This window comes from Hemicordylus capensis, chromosome 2 (assembly GCF_027244095.1).
Source record: "Hemicordylus capensis ecotype Gifberg chromosome 2, rHemCap1.1.pri, whole genome shotgun sequence".
Classification (NCBI taxonomy): domain Eukaryota; kingdom Metazoa; phylum Chordata; class Lepidosauria; order Squamata; family Cordylidae; genus Hemicordylus; species Hemicordylus capensis.
The window spans coordinates 251,166,826-251,188,970 of NC_069658.1; the positions used below are offsets into that span (position 1 = coordinate 251,166,826).

The 22,145-nt window shown below is 45.5% G+C and overlaps 1 protein-coding gene and 1 non-coding gene across 2 annotated transcripts in view; one reads left to right on the top strand and one right to left on the bottom strand.

The window, feature by feature from the left end:
* The window catches only part of LOC128343040 (zinc finger protein 271-like), a 45,268-nt gene that overhangs the window by 14,100 nt on the left and 9,023 nt on the right, over positions 1 to 22,145 (top strand). The window contains exon 9 of the mRNA XM_053291404.1: positions 7,596 to 7,601. Within this exon, the coding sequence (XP_053147379.1) occupies positions 7,596 to 7,601 (6 nt within the window). The remainder of the gene's footprint in view (positions 1 to 7,595; positions 7,602 to 22,145) is intronic.
* On the bottom strand, positions 16,046 to 16,140 carry LOC128348367 (small nucleolar RNA U3). The gene has a single exon (XR_008318103.1). It is a non-coding gene; the product is annotated as a small nucleolar RNA U3 (small nucleolar RNA).

The following is a 22,145-nucleotide window of genomic DNA, read 5'->3' on the forward strand; positions in this document are numbered from 1 at the left end:
CTTAAGGGGAATATCTTATAGTGCTCACACAGGTAGTCTCCCATTCATATGCAACCAGAGTGGACCCTGCTTAGCTAAGGGGACAAGTCATGCTTGCTACCACAAGACCAGCTCTCCTCCCTAATTTGATTTCTGCTCCCTATCCCTTCAGCTGCCTTCAACGGTCAAATGTGACGTGGAAGTCCAACATCCTTTTCTTCGATTAAAAGTAATTGTGGAGTGGTAGTGGGTTTGGATCCAGCCCAAAGTGCTGGGAGAGGAGTTTTTAAAAACACTCTCCCCCACAATGCACACGCAGCTGCTATAACTCATGAAGAGGGAGGAGTAAGTAACTACTGTATCCTCACCCCCACTTCATGGCTAGTAGCAGTTCTTGTTGGGAACGAATTCATTCAGAAAACAGCACAGGGGAAAAGCGTAAATCTCTTTCTTCTCCCAGTGTCTTGGGAGAACCCTTTTTGCTGTGCTGTTTTTACACCTTAAAATCTCCACTCCCCAAACTGTTGTTAGCCGCAGGTGGGGATAAATAGGCAGCTACAACTCAGGTACCATTTCCCAACCCCCTCTCCCCTTTAGGGGCTGGTTTTTAGACAATTCTTTGGCCAACTGGTTCACCTCATGAGATAAAAGATATGAGCATGCTGTGAGCTCACATGTCTTGTCCCCATGAGGTGTTCTTTAATCACATGAGGGGAGGAGAGCTGGTATTCATTCATTCATTCATTTATTTATTAAAAAATTCTTGTATCCTCCATAGACCTCCAAAGACTCTAGGCGGTGAACAATCACAATAGCAATAATTTTAAAAATGTAAGGGCAAAAGCCTGGAGGAAAAGGTAGGTCTTCAGAAGGGCCTTTATAGCTACTAAGGAGGGGGCTGAATGAATCTGGCGGGGGAAATGGTGTCCAATGAAGAGGGGCGGCCACAGAAAAGGCCCTCCTACTGGCCTATTGCCCTGGTTTGCATTTTAATGGGAGGCAACATGTGAGCACTGTAAGATAGTCCCCTTAGGGGATGGGGCCACTCTGGGAAGAGCATCTGCGAAAGTTCCAAGTTCCCTCCCTGGCATCTCCAGGTAGGGTTGAGAAAGACTCCTGTCTGCAACCTTGGAGAAGCCGCTGCCAGTCTACATAGATAATACAGAACTAGATGGACCAATGGTCCGACTCGGTATATGGCAGCTTCCTATGTTCCTATGAGGGCGTGTTTTATCTGAACTGCGCCCCTTATACCATTGGCATGCTGTGGGGGTGGTGGGGGCAGGAGGGAAGTATGTGTGCTCAGAATTCATGTCTATCGCATGCAACTTCATGGTGGGGTATATGGTGTGTGTTTGTGACTTAAATCAGGAGAATGGTTTTAAACCACTCCTGCAACATCCAGTTCTGACCCAGTCCAGCCACACACACCCCATAGCTGCATTTAATCAAAGATGGCAGTATGGGAAATGCTGACCACAGATCTCCCGTGTTCTGCTGGTTTGGCCTTCAACTTAACTGCCTTTGTTCTGAGATGGAATCCAGGCATTTAAGCCAGCCAGTTGGGATGGAGCTGCAGTGTTCAAAGTTTTTCCAGAAAACCCAGTGTCTTCAGTAGAACTTGGATGCTGGATGAACATCCAAATCCGGTAGGTGTATTATTAATCATTACTATTATTGGGCAAAAAAAACCAAAACCCCAATGAAAACAATGAAAGGAGCGTAGTACAACTGTATCGGATAATTCTACGTATTTGTGTAAGAGGCACACAACTCCATCAGCACTGCCATTTGAAGTGCACAGCAGCCCTTCCATTGCTGCACCACTGTGCACCATGTCAGCCAGTATCCATCCATCCATCCATCCATCCATCCTACCTAACTATAGCTCAAGTGTTATTGTGAAAGGTGTTTCCTTGCCAAATCTGAATACTCCCAGTGAGTATCAGTAGGGCAATTTTAAAGTCTGATAAAAATCCACCCCAAAGACACATTGTCCGACATCCAGACTAATGAAGTGGCTTGCACAACAAAGTTAGGCATTCACAAGAAAATCACATAGCTGAACAAAATCCCAAAGTTGCACTCCTGTGCAAACAGTCCCAGGAATTAATTGTGGCTGGGGATGATGGGAGTTATAGTCCAACAACAGCTGGAGATCCTCACGTTGGCCACCCCAGGTAGAAACACTCTGTCTCTCAAGCACTTCCAAAAGGCTTGCTTGGATGTTCATTAAAGGTAAATTGTGCTGTCAAGTCGATTTTGACTCCTGGTGCCCACAGTACCAGTGGGGATTTGAACTGGCAACTTTCTGCTTGTTAGTCAAGCATTTCCCCGCTGCGCCACTTGAGGTGATGTCTTAGCATCCCTCTATTGCTGTTTTTCAGGCTTCCTTTCCTAATGAAACTTTCCTAAGGAAAAGTTTATTATGAAACTTCCTTTCCTAAGGCAACTCATCCTCCAACAAACACCTGTAGGCCTGCCATAGAAACACAATGTGGACAAAGAGTGGAGAGCAAGTTTTAGAAAGCTCACAGTTCATTCAGGGTACCGTCCAATTTGTAATGCCTTCTTGTTTTAATGTGTGAATTGAGTGCAAGCCCTAGAAAACTAGCACTCTCACTGCAAGGAACATTTAGACATGGAACACATGCTGTTTAGCACTCTTCAGACATTATGTTGCATGTGCATACACATGTCTGTACACATACATGTTTCTTTGTGAATGACTGTACATGTGTTCATTCTAAATGTGAACTTGGGGACAGGCCTTCTCAAATGCTAGATATAGATAGAAAATATACTATTGTATGTGCACTGATCATAATGTGTGAATAGGGCTTCTCTCTCTCTCTCTCTCTCTCTCTCTCTCTCTCTCTCTCTCTCTCTCACCCTGTTCAGACATTACAGACATGTTCAGATGTCTGTACAGATTGTACATGTTTTTGTGTGATTTACTACCTGTGTTCATTTTAAACATGAAACTGAGGATGAGCATCTCAAATGCAGGATTCAGATAGGAAGCGTACTGCTGTATCTGCATTGAATATAATGTGTGAATAACTATGTGCATACAGATCAGTATATGTGCACACTTACACAGATTGTACTGCATTGAACATAATGTGTAAATAGGGCTATTGCAAGAAGTTTGTCTGCCTTTGCCCATCTTTTTATCAAAGAATTGCCAATAGGCTTCAGAGGAATGTAACATAAGTTGTGCTGTCGAGTCGGTGTCAACTCCTGGTGCCCACAGAGCCCTGTGGTTTCCTTTTGGTAGAAAATAGGAGGGGTTTACCATTGCCATCTCCCATGCAGTATGAGACGATGCCTTTCAGCATCTTCCTATATCGCTGCTGCCCAATATAGGTGTTTCCCATAGTCTGGGAAACACACCAGCAGGTATACGAACCAGCAACCTCTTGCTCTCTTTGCAAGTTACTTCCCTGCTGTGTAGGGAAAGAGGAATGTAGTCACTCTGAAAACCAGTTTTAATCTAAACAGTCACACACGCCAGATCAGAAACCTTACACAATCCTTGAAACAAAAGGGAAGAAACAAGTGAGTCGAGTGCCAGGTAGGTTTGCTAAATTTGTCAGAAAGAATTCCTGGATACAACTGCTGGGAAGGGTGAGAATTTTCAAATCCAACTTTCTTTTACCGGGATCGAAAGAGGGATCAACAGTGGAGCTTGACTGTTTTGCACATTTCCTCCATCACTAATTATAGAAAGGCGGTGAAGGGTTTTACAGAGCCATAAGCAGAGAGCCAGCCTAGCCCACTGGTAGCACTGGTGCCAGCAAAAGGGTAAGAGTTTTAAACCTATACCATGTAACTACAATGGCTCCAAAAAATGGTAAAATTTGTTAAAGCAATCTTCTCTTTCAAATTCCTGGACAGTTTGTATGTATCCTGGGCAACATGCTTCCTGTATCTTGGACAGGGCCTCCAATTCCTGGAATGTCTAGGCCAGTCTGGCCCAACTCTGGCCCTTCTAGTCAACCTATTAGAAATAGTCAACCTATTTCTTGGTGCAATCAACACAGATGTGGGCTGCGATTGGGAGGGAGTTAGGTTTTTGACTGCACTGCGTATAAAAACTCTTGATCCATATAGATCCAAATTTATATTTTTTGGGTGCTTATGAAGCAAAAAGGCAGCAGGAAAGGGCAAAGACAGACACACAGAAGAGGAAAAGTGGCAATGCACATCTTTGCTTAGGATTTTACTCCCTGGCACCGCTCCAGGTGACTGATTGATTGATTAAGTGCCATCAAGTTACAGAGACGGGCCTTCTCGGTTGCTGCCCCGAAATTGTGGAATGCGCTCCTTACTAAGATACGATCCTCCCCATCTCTGGCAATTTAAAAAAAAAAACATCTGAAAACTTATCTTTTCACCCAAGCCTTCTCAGCTTTTTAAAATTTGTTGGTTTTAATTTTGTAGTTGATTTTAAATTGTTGAATTGTTTAAACTTTTTATATGTGTTTTAATTGTTGTATGTTAACCACCCAGAGACGCAAGTTTGGGCAATATATAAATTTAATAAATAAATAAAACAAAATAAATAAGTCAGTGTCGATTCTTAGTGACCACATAGATAGATTTTCTTCAGGATGATCTGTCTTCAACTTGGCCTTTAAGGTCTCCCAGTGGTGCATTCATTGCTATGGTAATCGAGTCCCTCCACCTTGCTGCTGGCTGTCCTCTTCTTCTCTTTCCTCCAACTTTCCCCAGCATCATGAACTTCTCAAGGGAGCTGGGTCTTTGCATAATATGTCTGAAATATAACAGTTTGAGCCTGGTCATTTGTGCCTTGAGTGACAATTCTGGATTGATTGGTTCTATGATCCATTTGGCCCTAGGTAGGCTAGGTTTTAAGACCGACCCGAGCCCCCAGAAGCCCGCCTCCTCTACTCATCCATGTGCTCGGACAACGGATCGGATGGGTTTGGGCTGCCAGGAGTCTGGCTTGGCTTCAGGGCTCAGGCACATGACGGGAAGTGGAACCCCAGCCTGCCAAGGGCGGTGGGGGGGGGGGGCGGCAAGGAGGGCCGGTGCGACGTTAAAAGGGATACTTCCCAAACACGCACCTGACACTGAGTCTGTTTACGAGAAACAAAAAACAAAAACCGAAGTGCCGTGCCTGGATGGCAGTGATATGAGAGCGAAGGAGGGGGCCGGGTGAGAAGTGCAGGACTGACAAAGCCAAGATTCAGGAGGCGGAAGAAGAAGAAGAAGAAGGGGAAGCCGCCGAAGGATCTGCTGGGCAGGGAAGCCACAGAGCCGAGGATTCTGCCGGTGAGGAAGGGCGACAGGGAGGGGAAACTGAGGCCAGAGGCAGAGTTCCAGGGAGCTGAGAGAGGCTTCGCTTCCCCTGGTGTTGACTGCGTGGCTTTCGCCCCTTGGTGGTGGCGGCCTCTGGCCATGCAGGTGGTGCAGGTCTTTAGACAATAGCCTGCTGCCCCGCCACCTCTTTCCCGCAAGTGAACGGATGGGGTGGACTGGGGGGTGCTAGAATGGGATGATTGCATTTCAGGTTGTGCCGCCACGCCAGTGTGGACTCCTGGCGACCACAGAGCCCTGTGGTTTTCTTGGTAAAATACAGGAGGGGTTTGCCATTGCCTTCCTCCCACGCAGTGTGAGATGATGATGCCTTTCAGCATCTTCCTATGTTGCTGCTGCCCCATATAGGAGTTTCCTATATTCTGGGAAACACACCAGTAGGGATTCGAACCAACAGCCTCCTACTCTCTAGGCAGGTTGCTTCCCTGCTGCACCATTAGGTGGCTTTAATTGCATTTAGTGGTAGATTATAAACACTCAAGGTTAGATGAGAGGGAAGCTACTCCTCTGGCCCTGGAACTCAGACATTATTGCGCTGCTATAATAATAATAATAATAATAATAATAATAATAATAATAATAATTAATAATTTGATTTCTATACCGCCCTTCCAAAAATGGCTCAGGGCGGTTTACATAGAGAAATAATAAATAAATAAGATGGATCCCTGTCCCCAAAGGGCTCGCAATCTAAGAGAAACATAAGGTACACACCAGCAACAGTCACTGGAGGTACTGTGCTGGGGGTGGATAGGGCCAGTTACTCTCCCCCTGCTAAATAAAGAGAATCACCACGGTAAAAGGTGCCTCTTTGCCAAGTTAGCAGGGTTAATGGGAAGGGAATTCTCCAACTGCTTAGCTTAGGAGCTCTTCAACGTGAGTCCCAAATGTGGTTTGGCTACATTTCATCATCCCCAGCCACAATGGCCCTTGGGGATGATGGGAGTTGTATTCCAACCACATCTAGGGAGTGAAGTTTGAGAACCCACCATGGCTTAGCACTTCCCCGCAGCTCCCATCATCCCCAGATGCCTGTGTGTTCTGTGGGAGTTTGTGTTACTTTCTGGTCTTGTGTTTGGCCACAGGTTTCACCCACAGAGGAAACTAATGGGCCTTAAATTCAGGTAGAGCCCCTAACTTCAAAGTATTCTGGAATAGAGAGTGAAAATAGGTCAACAGCAGCATGGGTTCTAACTGTTGCTATAGTTATGAACTATAGAAAACTATGGTTATTCTTTCCTGGAATCCATCCCTGGTAAATCACCGTCACAGGTTTTGATGCCTTGTTCAGTCATTTTTTACACAGATTGCTAGAGTTGTAATTCTTCAGGATTCAGCTACCTCCCCAGAGTCTCTAGATTTTTCCTCTCAGATTTCAGTATCATTCCCATAACTGCATTCAGTTACATACTCAGCAGATAGCGAAAGGAGACTCATTGTTGAAACTTCTGCAGTTTTCAAATTTTATTTATTCATTCGATTTATTTACTGCCCTTCCAAAGTGGCTCGGGGCGGTTTACAACAGACTTTACAATTAGTCTAGCAGTAATGGAGACTGAAAATTGCACCCCTTTGGCAGATGTAATTATGACACCATTACTCTGCTGTTCTGTGGGGCACAGTTACTGCAAATTGAGCTGCTTATTCTTCTGGCTTTACTTTGTTTTCTTCTTTGATGCCAACTGACCCAAATCCTATCAGGCTATTAAGGTGAGCAAGCGGCAGTCTTTGAGGGGTGGAGATGGATGGCTTCTTCCAGTACTGTTGCTTTTCACTGATCAATCTGATGTCCCTTTTGCAAGCAGCAAAAATCTTGCTTTGACACTGCAGGCCTTTGGTGGATGAGGAGGCTACAGCCCTTTTTTGGATGGAATAGTGGGGAACACGGAGGAATTCTCTTTCTAGCTCCATCTCTAGTGATCCTGGGAGTGGGGATCGTGTGGTTTGGAAGGCACGGAACAGGCATCTAACCCTTACTGGGAGTCAAGCGCGGCTCGTCAGCTCTCCTCCAGGGGGGGCGGCGGGCAGCTGCTTTAAGGTAAACGGAGCCAGTGCTCCATGCCGCCCAGCAGCCCCCGCGGCGGGGAATCGCCTCCGCCACTCACCTGGCTCCCGCGGAGGCGAGCCCCCGCCAGCGGCCAGGTGAGTGGTGGAGGCGATTCCCCTCCACAGGGGCTGCTGGGCGGCATGGAGCACCGGCTCCGTTTACCTTAAAGCAGCTGCCCGCCGCTGCCCCCAGAGGAGAGCTGACGAGCCGTGCCTGCTGGGAGTACTAAGTTACAGTGAAAGGCCATGAAGGTGGAGAGCTTAGGAGGGGAGATTTCTTTATCTTCACCAGTGCACAGGTAAGGGAGAACTGCTAATTATTTATTATTTATTTATCCAATTTATATGCCACCCCAAACTTCCATATCTGGGTGGCTCACAATATTGCCTGGAGACACAGAACTAAAGTTCCAAACAAAGCAGTTTATTTAGGAACGCCATCAGGGAGATAGATTAGGGCCTACATGCCTCATTGCTAGCTACCTACAGGAAGAGGAGAAGAAAGAAGAAGTGAGAGGATGAAACCTGAGACTATTATTCTAACAAAGGGGAAGTAGAGTAGAGAAAGTGTAGTCAGAGAGGGGATTCCCTTGCTCACTATGAGGCTGTTACGATTAGTGAGAAGAGCCCGAGGAGGGTTAGTGGGGAGAGCGGGCTTAGCCCGCTCTCCCCGCAGATGACCGAACAGTCTGCTCTGGGCGGTCACATGATGGAGCCAGCGGGAACTGGGAGGATTGGGGGCCGTGCGGCCCCCCGGAAGCTCCAGCATGCCCTGTGCAAGTGCATGCCCTGCGCATACTGGAGAGACCCCCGAGCTAGGAGGCTGCTTTTCAGCCTCCCGGTCAGGAGTCTCCTCGTGAGTTGCTGCGGCGCGGAGCCGCGCTGCGGCAACTCATGATCCATTAACCCCCGTTAGCGGAGCGCTTGTTCCGCTAACCTGAGCTAAGGGGTGGGCTACTGAAGTGTGCTAGCTGCTTGTAAGCCACCGGGCTTGCCTGCGAGCCCGGTGGTTTACACAAGCAGTAAAAATCGGGCTAGGCTCTCCTACCCCAATTTTTGCTGCTTGTGGGAATAGGCTCTAGCTCTACCCCTAATAGTGTTCAATAGGGTTGCTGGTACTAAGAGTTGATGTCATCAGGAGCTGCATCTACAACAGAAGCGGTGTTTCCAGAGTCTCTCCCATGTTCCTAAAGGGAAAAACCCCTGAGTTTTGAGGGCCAAGAAGTCAAAGATAAGAGCAGAGCAGGAGGGGGCTGGTTAAGAAGTGTGGGGAGAGTGCCTTGTACTTGTTTGGAGGCATGCGGTGGAAATCCTGATATCATGGCACTTCAGCTGGGGCTCAAGATATACAGTGGGTATAGGAAAGAATCACCCCCTTTGATAGACCTTAAATTCTGGTTCCCTTACATCCTGAAATGAAAACACAAAGAAAATTCCCTTCACCAGCTGTACTTATCCAATGCAACCTATAACATCCAACTGAAAAACATCACAATTACAGTCCAGAAAAAGTGTCAGAAATAAAAAAACAAGAATTACTGAGATTGAAAAAGGATCACCCCCCCAATGTCAATATTTTGTTGAACCACCTTTTGCTTTAATAACAGCCTTGAGTCTGTTGGGATACTTCTCTATCAACCTTGCACATCTAGACGGAGCAATTTCACTCTATGGATGTGAAAGCTGGGCTTTGAAGAAGCAAGGTAGAAAAAGTATTGACACTTTTGAACTTTGGTGTTGGAGAAGACTTTCGAAGATACCATGGACAGCCAGGAAAATAAACAGATGGATCATAGAACAAATCAATCCAGAATTTCCACTTGAGGCACAAATGACCAGGCTCAAGCTATCATATTTCGGACACATTATGTGAAGACCTAGCTCCCTTGAGAAGTCCATAATGCTAGGAAAAGTTGAAGGCAAGAGAAGAAGAGGACGACCAGCAGCAAGGTGGATGGACTTGATTACGACAGCAATGAATGCACCACTGAGAGACCTTAAAGGCCAAGCTGAAGACAGATCATCCTGGAGAATATCTATCTACGTGGTCTCTAAGAGTCGACACCGACTTGATGGCACTTAATCAATCAATCAATTCCCCTCAACCCCTGCCAAGATTCCATCTGCCCTGGAATCCCTGCTCTTTAATCCTGAGTATATGCTCTGTTGTTAATGGCAGTGGGGTGGGGCACTCTGCATTTAATGGGGACTTGGGGCGGGGGGGAGGCACTCCTCACATGTGTTGGCACCATTGTCAGTTATTATTGCACATATTTCTGGCCTCAGCGTGGCAGCAAATTCCAGGGCAGATCTTTTCATGTTGCGGGGGCAACTCTTACCTTATGGCACTTCACTTGGGCTCAAAAGACATATCGGACCAACCTTAATAAGATATTACTTTAAACTTAAGGTTGTTTTTTTTAATGTCGTAAAGTCCTCTTTAGCAACTCTGTTGACTGGCATTACTTGTACATAATGGGTAACAGAGAAGATTCTGCTGCTAAGACTGCTGCAGTAAAATTATTATTAATAATAATAATTATTATTATTATTACATTTATATCCCGCTCTTCCTCCAAGGAGCCCAGAGCAGTGTACTACATACTTAAGTTTCTCCTCACAACAACCCTGTGAAGTAGGTTAGGCTGAGAGAGAAGTGACTGGCCCAGAGTCACCCAGCTAGTTTTATGGCTGAATGGGGATTTGAACTCCGGTCTCCCTGGTCCTAGTCCAGCACTCTAACCACTACACCACGCTGGCTCTAATGCAGATATATGTGGTGCATAGTTCCATTGTGCAGAAACACATCAAAAAGTGCTCCTGGAATGGTATTCATATATGTCCCAAAGGACAGAAAATTGTGGATAAATGCAGTAAGAAAAGACAACAGGAGTGGGCAAATGAGTGACAAAAGTATGTTATGTATGTAAAGATCATTTTCATGTATGTTTACACAAAAACATTATAACACATAAGGCTAAGGTGGGGTGCGTGTGGAGGAAATAGAATTACAGAAATCTATATTCTGTCCAGTTCATCCACCCAGATCTGAGCCTCTTCTTCCAGAACCGGATCATTTTCTAACACTCTAGCAACATTGGATCACCTTGAATTTCAGTAAGTTAAAACAACATGCCATCTGCCCAGCCACACTGGAAAAAATGCACTCTACACACCCGCACCTCTATTTATTAGTGGTTAACTTCATGCAGTTGAGTTTCTTTGCTACTTTGCTTTGCAATCTGAAGAAGATATGGAGAATTGCATGTAATATATTATGGGTGTACGCATACGTAGGAAGAAATATGTTGTGCCCCATATATTTGGTTGCTAGCCTGCCTAAGTTATCACATGAAGACAGGGCAGAGCCCAGTTGGGAACTTCATATGCAGTTGTTTTAGGCATGTTTTTAGGTGGTTTCTAGGTAGATTTTAAGGGAATATGTATTTATAGCAGTGACCAATAGTGGGTTTTCTTCAGTAATGATTTTCATAAATGACATAGGAAGCTGCCAATATACTGAGTCAGACCAAGACCATTGGTCCATCTAGCTCAGGATTGTCTACACCAGGGCTGCTCAACTTTGGCACTCCTGCAGATGTTGGCCTACAATTCCCATAATCCCTGGCTATTGGACTCTGTGGCTGGGGATTATGGGAGCTGTAGTTCAAAACCAGCTGTGGGAGGCCAAATTTGAGCAGGCTTGGTCTACAGAGACTGGCAGTGGCTTCTCCAAGGTTGCAGGTAAGGCTCTCAACCCTATCTGGAGATGCCAGGGAAGGAACTTGGAACCTTCTGCACCCAAGCATGCAGGTGCTCTTCTCAGAGAGGCCCCATCCCCTAAGGGGAATATCTTACAGTGCTCACATGTAGTCTCCTATTCAAATGCAAACCAAGGTAGACCCTGCTAAGCAAAGGGGACAATTCATGCTTGCTATCACAAGACCAGAAGAGGAGGTCAGAAATCCTAGTTCCCACCACTAGGAGGCAACAGAATGTGAGGCAATTGCTCCTGGTAGTTTGGTGGCGGCTCTTTTAATTACCAACCTAGCACTGGCTGAAGAGAATCTCGGGAGTGCCCAGAGAAGGGCAGGGAGGAGCTCTGAGTGGCACTACAATGCCTAGCCGTCCCATGCACATTTCCAGGCTGCCCTGCATCACTCCGCTTACTCCCAGATGCTCCTGAGTTTCTCTTCAGCTTCTCCCATACCAGTGCTGGGTCAGCAATTGCCTCCTCATGATGGGAGCTGGAATTTCTGACATCCTCTCCTGACTCTACCAACTTGCACAGGCTTAGTGCATAGGGTGGGTGCATACCTTTCCATCCCCTTTTTAAAAGGAGGCTTATGATACAAAGAAGAGTTCCTCATTCGGCTCTATTTTACGCATCCTTGGTGGACATAGCAGCTTTCCCCCATGCCACATGATTACTGCCAGGGTTGATTTTCTCACACTGCCTGTCACACCCAAAGACTGCATGGCACAGGGAGTCAATAAGTTTGAGAAGAGTTTAAGCATATACTAGCTGCATCTGTAAATGCTCCTGGGCAAGAGCCAACAGAGAACACTCAGTGACATCAGAGCTATCCATTGGCTGCCTTTCACAGCTTCCAAGCCATTCATTGGCCTCATTCGCATATAGCACAGAACCACAGTTGAATGGGCCAGAGATTCTGCAGATGTTACGACCAAATGCAGGGAAATATGTTTTGGCACAGCAACAAACCTGATGTTGAATATGAACCCTCAGGATATAGTGAGTTTCGTCGCTGCAATCCAAGGTTGTACGCAGCCTGCATGTCATCCGAATTCTGAACCACAGGCTGCATCCCCTCGAACCGGAGTTGAGGGATGAAGCGCCTTCTGGCATGATTGGCTGTGTGGGCTGTCCTTCATGGAAGAAGGAAGCCCACACAGCCAGTTCCCCGTCCTCTCTGTAGTCTGACTGCGGAGAGGGAGTTCTCCATTACATCCAAATTCAGATGGCGGCAGGAGAGAGGAGCGGAACCCTGGGTCCATTGGATTCGTGGTTCCACGTTACGTGAGAATGCAGCCATTGTCTTCAGTGACCTGTCCTGTGACAGGTTTCATGGGACATCCTTGGGAGAAGAATTATCTGTGAAGTGTAACAGAAAGAATGGCCACCAGAGGGCAAGTGAAAATGTCTGTGCTATATTACCTCATGGTTTTCACACCCTTCTCCTCTGCTACAATGAAGCTTTCATTGCCAGCAAAGGAGAAGGCAACCATGCATCTATTCACACATGGAAGATTTCCTAAAGGAGCCTTTATATATCCCTTTTCTGACACTATAGTTTCACAGTCACCTGAAGTTATATTTTGAACTAGCTACTGATCACTTTTTAAAAAAATAACTTGCAGCAGAAGCAGATATTGTTTTGTACATATATTATTATTATTTATTACATTTATAAACCACCTCATTCACTAATTATTGGTGAAATAATTAGCACAACTCTAAAAATTGTATCTAAAAATACAGTTGTATCTATTGTATCTAAAAATACAATATTTTGAAAGGCAAGGAGAAACCAAGATATGGATATACCCCTCTAGAAAGTCTTCCCCTTCCCCCGGGAAAGGGTAATCTGGTTTGAGAGGAGAGTTTAGTGGGTTGGCTGGCTTTCATTTGTGGAAGAGATCTGCCCCAGAATTTGCTGTTGGGCTGAGCCCAGGAATATGTGCAATAATAGCTAACAATGGTGCCAACACGTGTGCAGAGTGCCTTTCTTTTTAATCACTATTTCCTGCAGAGTGTGTTTCTTTCATTCCCGTTAACTGCCCTCCCCACATATACAGCACCCAGGATTAAAGAGCAGGGATTCCAGGCCAGATGGAATCTTTCTTAGTGCATGTGTGTGGAGGGCAGGGGAAAAGTAGAGCTGCAGGTGTGTCTGATATCTCTTGAGACCCAACTGAAGTGCCATAATATCAGGATGTTCATCCCCCACCCTCCGCAACAAAATGTGCTTCACTCTCCCCACATTTCATAGCCAGCCTCCTCCTGCTCTGCTCTTCAGTTTCTTGGCCCTCCCAACTCAGGAGATTTTTCCTTTAGGAACATGGGAGACACTTGGGGAAAGACCACTTCCATGACCTTTCAGTCAAACCTAGTAATCCTCCCTCTAAACAGACACTGTTCCCTGCTTTCTGCTCTTCACCATTCCACCCTGACTCCCAGGATCACTAGAGATAGGGATGGAGAGAGAGAGTGTGTGTGTTCCTCTATGCCCCATTTGCCAAAGTTCTGCAGTGTCAAGGCAAGATTTTTGCAGCCTGTAAAAGGATAAGAGATTGATTGGTCAAAAGTAACAGTAGCTGGAAGAAGTTGTCTCCACCTTCCCCTTTCCAAAAAGACTGCAGTTTGCTCACCTTAATAGCCTGATAAGATTTGGGGGCCTGTCATTTGGCAGCAAAGTTATCAGAAGAAGACAGAGTAAAGCCAGTGAAATAAGCAGCTCAAGTGGCACTAAATGTGCCCCACAGAAGAGCAGGGTAATGGTGTCATGATCACATCAGCCAATGGGGGCGCATTTCAGTTTTTTCCCAGGACTGCAGTTTTCACTAACCTTAAAGTTAGGGACCTTAGGGACTGTCTGCTCCCAGCTGAATCCACCACCTGACTGGATCGGCTGGGAAGGCTCTGCTCCCCATGCTGACACCTGCTGAGGCCTGTTTGTCGAGCATGTGGGACAGGGCCTTCTCAGTTGTTGCCCCCAGGCTGTGGAACTTGCTCTCAGCTGAGGCCCGCATTGCTTCCTCTCTCCCAGCCTTTAGGAGGAAAGTGAAGACTCCCCTTTTTATCCAGGCTTTTTGGCCAATGAGCTGTCCTATTGCTCTCTTTAAACTTTTAGCTGTATTGTTCTGTTTGTATTGAATTGTTTTTATCTTGTTAATTGTCCTGGGATCTTAGGATAAATATAAATAAATAATGTACTTTCTTAGACAAGCTAAGAAACAAAGAAGTGTTGGAAATGGGGAAAAATTTCTACAGAATAAGGAGGGAAATTTTTCCAGAAAATCATCTGCCCATACCTCTACTGTTAAGCCTGCTAAATTGGGTTATACCTAACTGGAGAACCTTGCATCATTCACTTTCTCCTCATAAGTCTGTCTTGTCTCATGTGAGGGCAAACCTTATCATTCTACTACCCCCCCCAACCTTTCATTTCTTATCCCATTTCAGATTGCAAACGGTTCCAGGCTTACACCACTCCCATCGCTTGTCTGACCCTCGCAAACTATGACACAAAGTCCCTGACCATCATTGCATGGCCAGTTCCTTGGGAAATGGAAATGGCTGCAGCACAGTTGCCTCAGGTATGGTATGGGTTGTTTCTTTTGTGATGGAGGTAACGCCAAGCAGGGCATCCATTTTTGTCTTCCCTTGGCATTCAGGGGCCCCAGAGATGTCCATCACTGTGGTCTTCCACTCATGGATCAGGAGACACAAATGGGTTATGCTCTGACCTTGGGTGGATGGTATGAGGCAGCACCAACTTGGAGGAGGAACACAGGAGACAGAGCAAGACAACGAGAGACATGGATTCAAGAGTCTGTAGCCCTCTTGAGCGGCAGCTCATGGGATTGCCGGCCATCACCCTTACAGGGCCTCCCCATTCAGACAAACAGCACCATAAGTGTAGTAGTTGGTGGGTGCAGGGGGTGAGTGACAGCGAGGGCAGGGGCTGGACTTCCTCCCTGCTTTCCCTCTCACACACATGGTGCTCATGGTTACAATTTATAACGTCTGAAGAGAGCTTGTGTGATGTTATGGTTAGAGTTTCAGACTAGGACTAGGGCGACCTGGGTTCTAAGACCCACTCAGTAACAAAACCCATTGGGTGACTCTGGGCCAGTCACTTTCTCTCACCCTAACCTACCTTACAGGGTTGTTGTGAGGATAAAATAGGAGCAATACTATCTGTGTTATCCTGAGTTCCTTGGGTGGGAGAAAAATGAAATAAACAATCAAATGTTGTTTTCTACTGAGTGAGATAAGTGATGCATCTACTCTGGCTTTCCAGGGCTTCAGGCAGAGGAATTCCCTTGTCCTGATGTCCAATGTGATCCTTTAATGCAGGGGTTTCAAACTGTGTTCCTCCTGCAGATCCTGGCCTACAACTCCCCTGCTAATTGGGCAAAGAGGCACCTTTTAAGAGTGGTGATTCTCTTTATTGAGCAGGGGGAGAGCAACTGACCCTATCCATCCCTGGCACAGCATCCCTCCAGTGGCTGTTGCTGGTGTCTGTCTTATATTTGTTTTTCAGATTGTGAGCCCTTTGGGAGCAGGGAGCCATTTCCTTCCTTCCTTCCTTCCCTCCCTCCCTCCCTCCCTCCCTCCTTCCTTCCTTCCTTCCTTCCTTCCTTTCTTTCTTTCTTTCTTTCTGTGTAAACCACTTTGGGAACTTCTGTTGAAAAGCAGTATATAAATATTTATCTGTTATTGATTGATTGATTCGATTTATATACCGCCCTTCCAAAAAATGGCTCAGGGTGGTTTACAACAGAATAAAAACAATTAAAACCAGTTAAGAAGTAAAATCAAAACTATAAAAACAGAATAAAACCAATTAAACATTCAAACAGTTTTTAAAAAAATATGAATTTGTTGTATTCGTATTGGTCATAACTCCCAGCATCCCTGGGACACTCCACTTCCTCATCGTGGCTGACGAGACTGAGCATGTATGAACTGGCTTCTCCAGATGACCACCATAGAAATGATCCCTGAAAGTATAATGACTGGGGATGATGGGAGTTGTCATCCAGCAGCGGCAGGAGGGCCACCATTTGAGACCTCTGCTTTAGCTGGAGATGCTAAGAACGAAACCTTCTTCCTTCTACAAGCAAGGTGCTTATCTACTATCTTCCCTGTAGCCCATTTCAAAGGTAATGGATGGCGGCCCACTACAAGAATGGGCCCTAGAGAGCTTCCGGCTCACACGTCCCTCCTCTTTTCCTCCCCCTCCCCCTCCTTTCACAAGCCAAGGAAGAGATTTATTCCTGCTAACTGAGCAAAGAGCAGAGGCACCTTTTTAAAGTGGTGATCCTCTTGTATTTCACACTGGGGAAGCCGTGGCCCTCATCCCTAGTATAGCACCCCACCAGTGGCTATGGCTGGTGTCTATCTTGTGTTTCTTTGTAGATGGTGATCCCTTTGGGACAGGGAAGCATCTTTGTTATGTTTCAGTTTTAACTGCTTTGAGAACTGTTGAAAAGCAGAATATAAAGATAGTAGTGGTTTAAAACACACTCTGGGATCTTATTAAACCACACTGAGATAGCTAGCAGGATCTGAAACTCAATTTGATCAATGCCAATGGCAGCTCCCTTCCTGAGGCAAATAGCAGCTGGTGTGGTGGTGGGACATCCTTGTTGGGACCGTGATACAAGGGGAAACGTTAAATGCCCCTTCTCCAGTGTGCTGTGGTCCCAGTCCTGATCTCTCTCCACCTTGTGGCTATAGGGACCGTACTTTTATGAGGCGGGGTGAGGCAGTTGCCTTAGGCGGTGGACTATTGGGGGCCTGCAGGATGAAAAGATTCTCCCCACCTCACCCCCCGGAACATTGAAGCAGCTCTTCAGGACTGATCTGACCCTTGCAGGCTCGGCAAGAAGCACATGGAGAGAAGAGGAAGCTGCTAGAAATGTTCCCTCCTTGCAAGGATTGGTTTTGAAAGGGGGCTGGCCCCGACAAAGGACATGGGACAAGGCAGCATTTTGCACCTCCCCGTAGGTGCTGCAGTACTCTTGGGCCATCCTTGGTGGCAGGCCACGAGCAGTTAATCTCTCAACTGCAATTAATAATAGTGGTTTACCAGGGCCAGATTAAGCTAGCGCGGGGCCTGTAGCATACATTATAAAGGGGCCCTAAATTTAAAAAAATGCACATAAATATTAAAACATAAATTATTTACTTGCATAGTACAGTAATTCAATTTTTTCATTTGCTATGTTTTGGAGTATGGGAGACCAAGCCACAAACTCACACTTAATACAACAACAGTGAACATTTATATACTGTTTTTCAATCAAAATTCTCAAAGTGGTTTACATAGAAAAATTAAGAGTGGATAGATGATTCTCTGTCTCCAAAGGGCTCACACACTCTAGAAAGAAAAATGTGGTAGGCACCAGCAACAGCCACTGGACAGATGCTGTGCTGGGCCTTCTCCTAAAAGGCACATTTAGCAGAAAAGGGATATTTTATCTAACATGTACCAAATAAAACAGGTAAAATTTTAACTTTAATTCCCAGTTGGAAGATGGGTGTGCGGGGCCCTTGAAAATGCAGGGCCCGTAGCAAATGCTACATTCACTACTACGTTAATCTGCCATAGCGGTTTACTAGAAAGGATTATCTGAAGTAGCTCTTAGTGGGGGTGTGACTACATCATTTTTATCTCTCTATCTTTGGCTGTTCAGGGTTTCTTTTACCTCCATACACTCCTCTTCCTCCTCCTCCCCCCTCCCCCTCCTCCCCACCATTAAGCAGAGTACTAGCTCTGCCTCCCCAAGCTGCTGTCTTGTGCTGGTGGCTCCTAAGATTCTAGCCAAAGAAAGGGAGGAGCTCCTAGAAGCCCGAAGTCTGCCTTGTAAGGATTACTGAGAGAGTGGGTATGGAGCACTTTGAGTACTTGCAACAGGTGTTATAGAAGCACTAAGTGTGGTTATTTTTCCAGGAACAAGTGACATTTGAGGACGTGGCTGTGTATTTCACGGAGGGACAGTGGGCTCTGCTCGACCTGAATCAAAGAGCGTTATACAGGGAAGTCATGCAAGAGAATTATGAGAATGTGGCCTCCTTAGGTAAGATTCTGTCTCCAATCTCTGGATAAAAATGCTGATAGTCTGTCCTGGCCACGTTGAGTTGCATTTGTTGAATGAGAGACTTCTGAAGATGTAGGGATTGTTCTGTGGGACAGAGATGGTTTTTTAATGGGAAACTCCTCTGCCAAAACATCCCTAACATATTATCCTCCTCAACATTCATTATCCTTGGGCATTTCATGTGTCCATGTGTCCAGCAATGCCCCCAGAAGTCCAAAATCTATCATCTTTTCATGATTTTTTCCCATGGATTTAAAAACAACAACAACAAATGAGCCAGAAAATGGCAGCTGGAAATAACCTCTGAGGTCATTTCCGGCCATCCCAAAACTACAGATATGTGGGTTTTAATCCTTTTGTATCGATGGATATTGTGGTCGAGTGGCAGCTGCGGAAATGCAGGATCGTGAATAGTGGCTCCTCGCTTAATGAAGTTGACCTGTACTTCATCCTTTGCTGGAAGTGCAAGAGAGAACCAGAGTTTTCTTTACATTTATGATGGATATGTGTCTATGCAAAGCAATTTGGGGATCAAATTAGGAATGAAATTGGAAAAATGTGAAGGTAAAAATAGACATGAACCTGCTTGTTCTTCTATCTTATTTAAAGGAATTTCTCAAAGAAAATATTGAATTGTTAGCTTACATGTTAATTGCTGCTAGGTTGTATTTTATAAAAGACTAGAAGTGAGCAGAAATACATTAAAACAGCTCTGCTGGATCAGGCCCATCTAGTCCAGCTTCCTGTTTCCCAGAGTGGCCTACCAGATGCCTCTGGGAGGCCCACAGGCAAGAGACAAAGGCATGCCTTCTCTCTTGCTGTTGCTCCCCTGCAACTGGTATTCAGAGGCACCTTGCCTCTGAACCTGGAGATAGCCTAAAGCCATTGATAGCCCAGTCCTCCGTTGGTGGAATGGGAAGGGAAATTGTCATTATGCCATAATACCAAAACTGACAGCTGTGAGTTGGAGATGGGTGCCAGAAAACCAACCTTTTAAGAAATATCTAGAGCAAGTTTATTGAATATTGGAAGAACCAACCTCAGTCAGTAATACGAATCATATTTTTGATATGTTACGATTTAAAGAAATCTAAGGGGTGTGTGTGTGTGTGTATTTATGTACTTTAGGCATAGTTTGTATATCTTCTGCTAAAAAGAGTTGCATTTTTAAATCCATACTTCAGTTCTTTACTTCCCCTTGATTATTTCTCTTTTAATTCTTGAACAGGGTTTTCAGCTCTCAAACCTAGCTTGATCTCCTGGCTTGAGCAGGATGCACAGTCTCCTGCACGGCTAGTTTTGGAGGAAACAGAGATAACATCAGAGCACAAGACAGGTGAGGAAACAAACTCAGCTCATGCAGTTTGTGTGTACAGTAGTGTACCGTGAGTGCTCCTAACATCTGTTGCCATGAAGCCCTTGCCTCCTTGCTGCTGCATATTCTCCCTGAAGTGTGGGCACATCTGAACTCTTGCTCAAGGATCCATATACATAGGAACATAGGAAACTGCCATATACTGAGTCAGACCATTGGTCTATCTAGCTCAGTATTGTCTTCACAGACTGGCAGCGGCTTCTCCAAGGTTGCAGGCAGGAATCTCTCTCAGCCCTATCTTGGAGATGCTGCCAGGGAGGGAACTTGGAACCTTCTGCTCTTCCCAGAGCGGCTTCATCCCCTGAGGGGAATATCTTGCAGTGCTCACACATCAAGTCTCCCATTCAGATGCAACCAGGGCAGACTCTGCTTAGCTATGGGGACAAGTCATGCTTGCTACCACAAGACCAGCTCTCCTCTTCCACGTACTTTTTGGAACGTGCCCATGCTCCAGAAGTGGAGGATTGCTGGTCTTGTGGTAGCATGACTTGTCCCCTTTGCTAAGCAGGGTCCACCCTGGTTGCATATTTATTTATTTATCATAATTTTATACTGCCTGATATGTACTAGGCAGTATACAACATTTAAAACAAGATTTAAAAATTAACACAGATTAAATACACGAAACAATAAAAACGCTAGCATAAAATAGAAACACAATAAAGACAGTAGCATAAAACAATTATTAAAACAAATTATTAAAATTAATTCTAATGAAAAGCATCCATATTATATAGTTTATTCATTTATTTATTACATTTATATCCTGCTCTTTCTCCAAGGAGGCCAGAGCAGTGTACATAGTTATGTTTATGCTCACAACAACCCTGTGAGGTAGGTTAGGCTGAGAGATATGTGACTGGCCCAGAATCACCTAGTGAGTTTCATGGCTAAATGGGGATTTGAACTCGGGTCTTCCCAGTCTTAGTCCAACACTAACCACTACACCATGTGTGAGAACTGTAAGATCTTCCCTTTAGGGGATGGAGCTGCTCTGGGAAGATCACCTGTCTGCTTGCATGCAGAAAGTTCAAAGTTCCCTCCTTGGCATCTCCAAGATAGGGTTGAGAAAGACTCGTTTCTGCAGCCTTGGAGAAGCCGCTGCCAGTTTATGTAGACAATACTGAGCTAGATGGACCAGAGGTCTGACTCGGTATATGACAGTTTCCTGTGTTAGAGCACAAACACATCACCTGACCCTCAGCAATCTGTTTCTGCTCCAGGAGAGTATTTCTGGAGCACAGGCAGACTCTGTAAAGTATTTGCACCCTCACCCATGCTTTGGGGAGGGTGCACAGCAGTGCAGCGGCTAGAGTTACATGGCAGTGATTATGAGTATGCAGATCCTGCATGCCAGCCTTTGTTATAAATGGTATGGATTTGCATGAAATCCAGTTCTGCTGTTCTCTGGCCAATATGCTCTCTTTAATGCCTTTTATCTTACACCTTTTTCCTGATCAGCATTTCCTGCTGTGATGATAAAGCTGGAAGCAGAAGAGGAGTCATGGGTCTCCCATCACCAGGGGTCTGAAGCCTCCCCAGGTACTAGCTCAGGAGGGGGATAGGCAGCTAAGGGCCTTTATTTATGGATTTTAAATTAATTTCTTATGCAAACACCCATATTTTTGCACAAGTGCCCAGCTGTTAATGAGTTTGTTGCATGACATCTGCCAGAGATGTAAGGGCCACTTGGAGGTTGCACTCCCTGTATGCCAGGAACAACATGGTGGCAAGCAGAATGCTAAGGAAGGAGCAGCTGAAGATAGCTTACTCTCTCGCAGCAAGAACAGAAGCAAAGGAAAGTTACCTTGCAGATCTTGTGGTCTAAAAGCAGTGTAAAATAAATTATCTAGACTCCCCACCCCCCGCCCCGATAGCACTTCTATTGTGGAGAGAGTATCTTGTTCCAGCACTCCTACTGCTATATTATTTTGCTGAGACACCTTTCTGCAGCCTCCATGCCCATCTTTACATTGGTGTAGGATGTGGCTTCTATTGCAGAAGCCCTTATTGGATAGTGTCTGTGACATCACTTCATGACAAGTATGCTAAGTCTCCCCACTCTTGCCTACACCATTTTGTAACTCTCCTATATCAATATTCTTCTTACCCCTACTTTAGGGCAAGAAATCAATTCGTTTATTTCATTTCGAGGTGATTGAGAAGGTGGTGCCCTACCAGCTCCAGGTGGTCTTGGAGGAAACTGATTATCTAGATCCATTTCAAACTGGCTTTTGGATAGGCTATGGGGTGGGGACTGCCTTGGTTGGCCTGATTATCTATAATTGAGAACTGACAGATGGAATGTGTGACTCTTGGTCTTTTTGGATCTCTCGACGACTTTCAATACTATTGACCGTAGTATCCTTCTGGAACGTGTGAGGGGATTGGGGGTGGGAGGCACTGCTTTGCAGTGGTTCCGCTCCTGCCTTACAGGCAGATTCCAGATGGACTCTCTTGGAGACTGTTCTTCAAAATCTGAACTTTCGTATGATGTCCCTCAGGGCTCCATATTGTCTCTGATGTTGTTTAACATCTACATGAA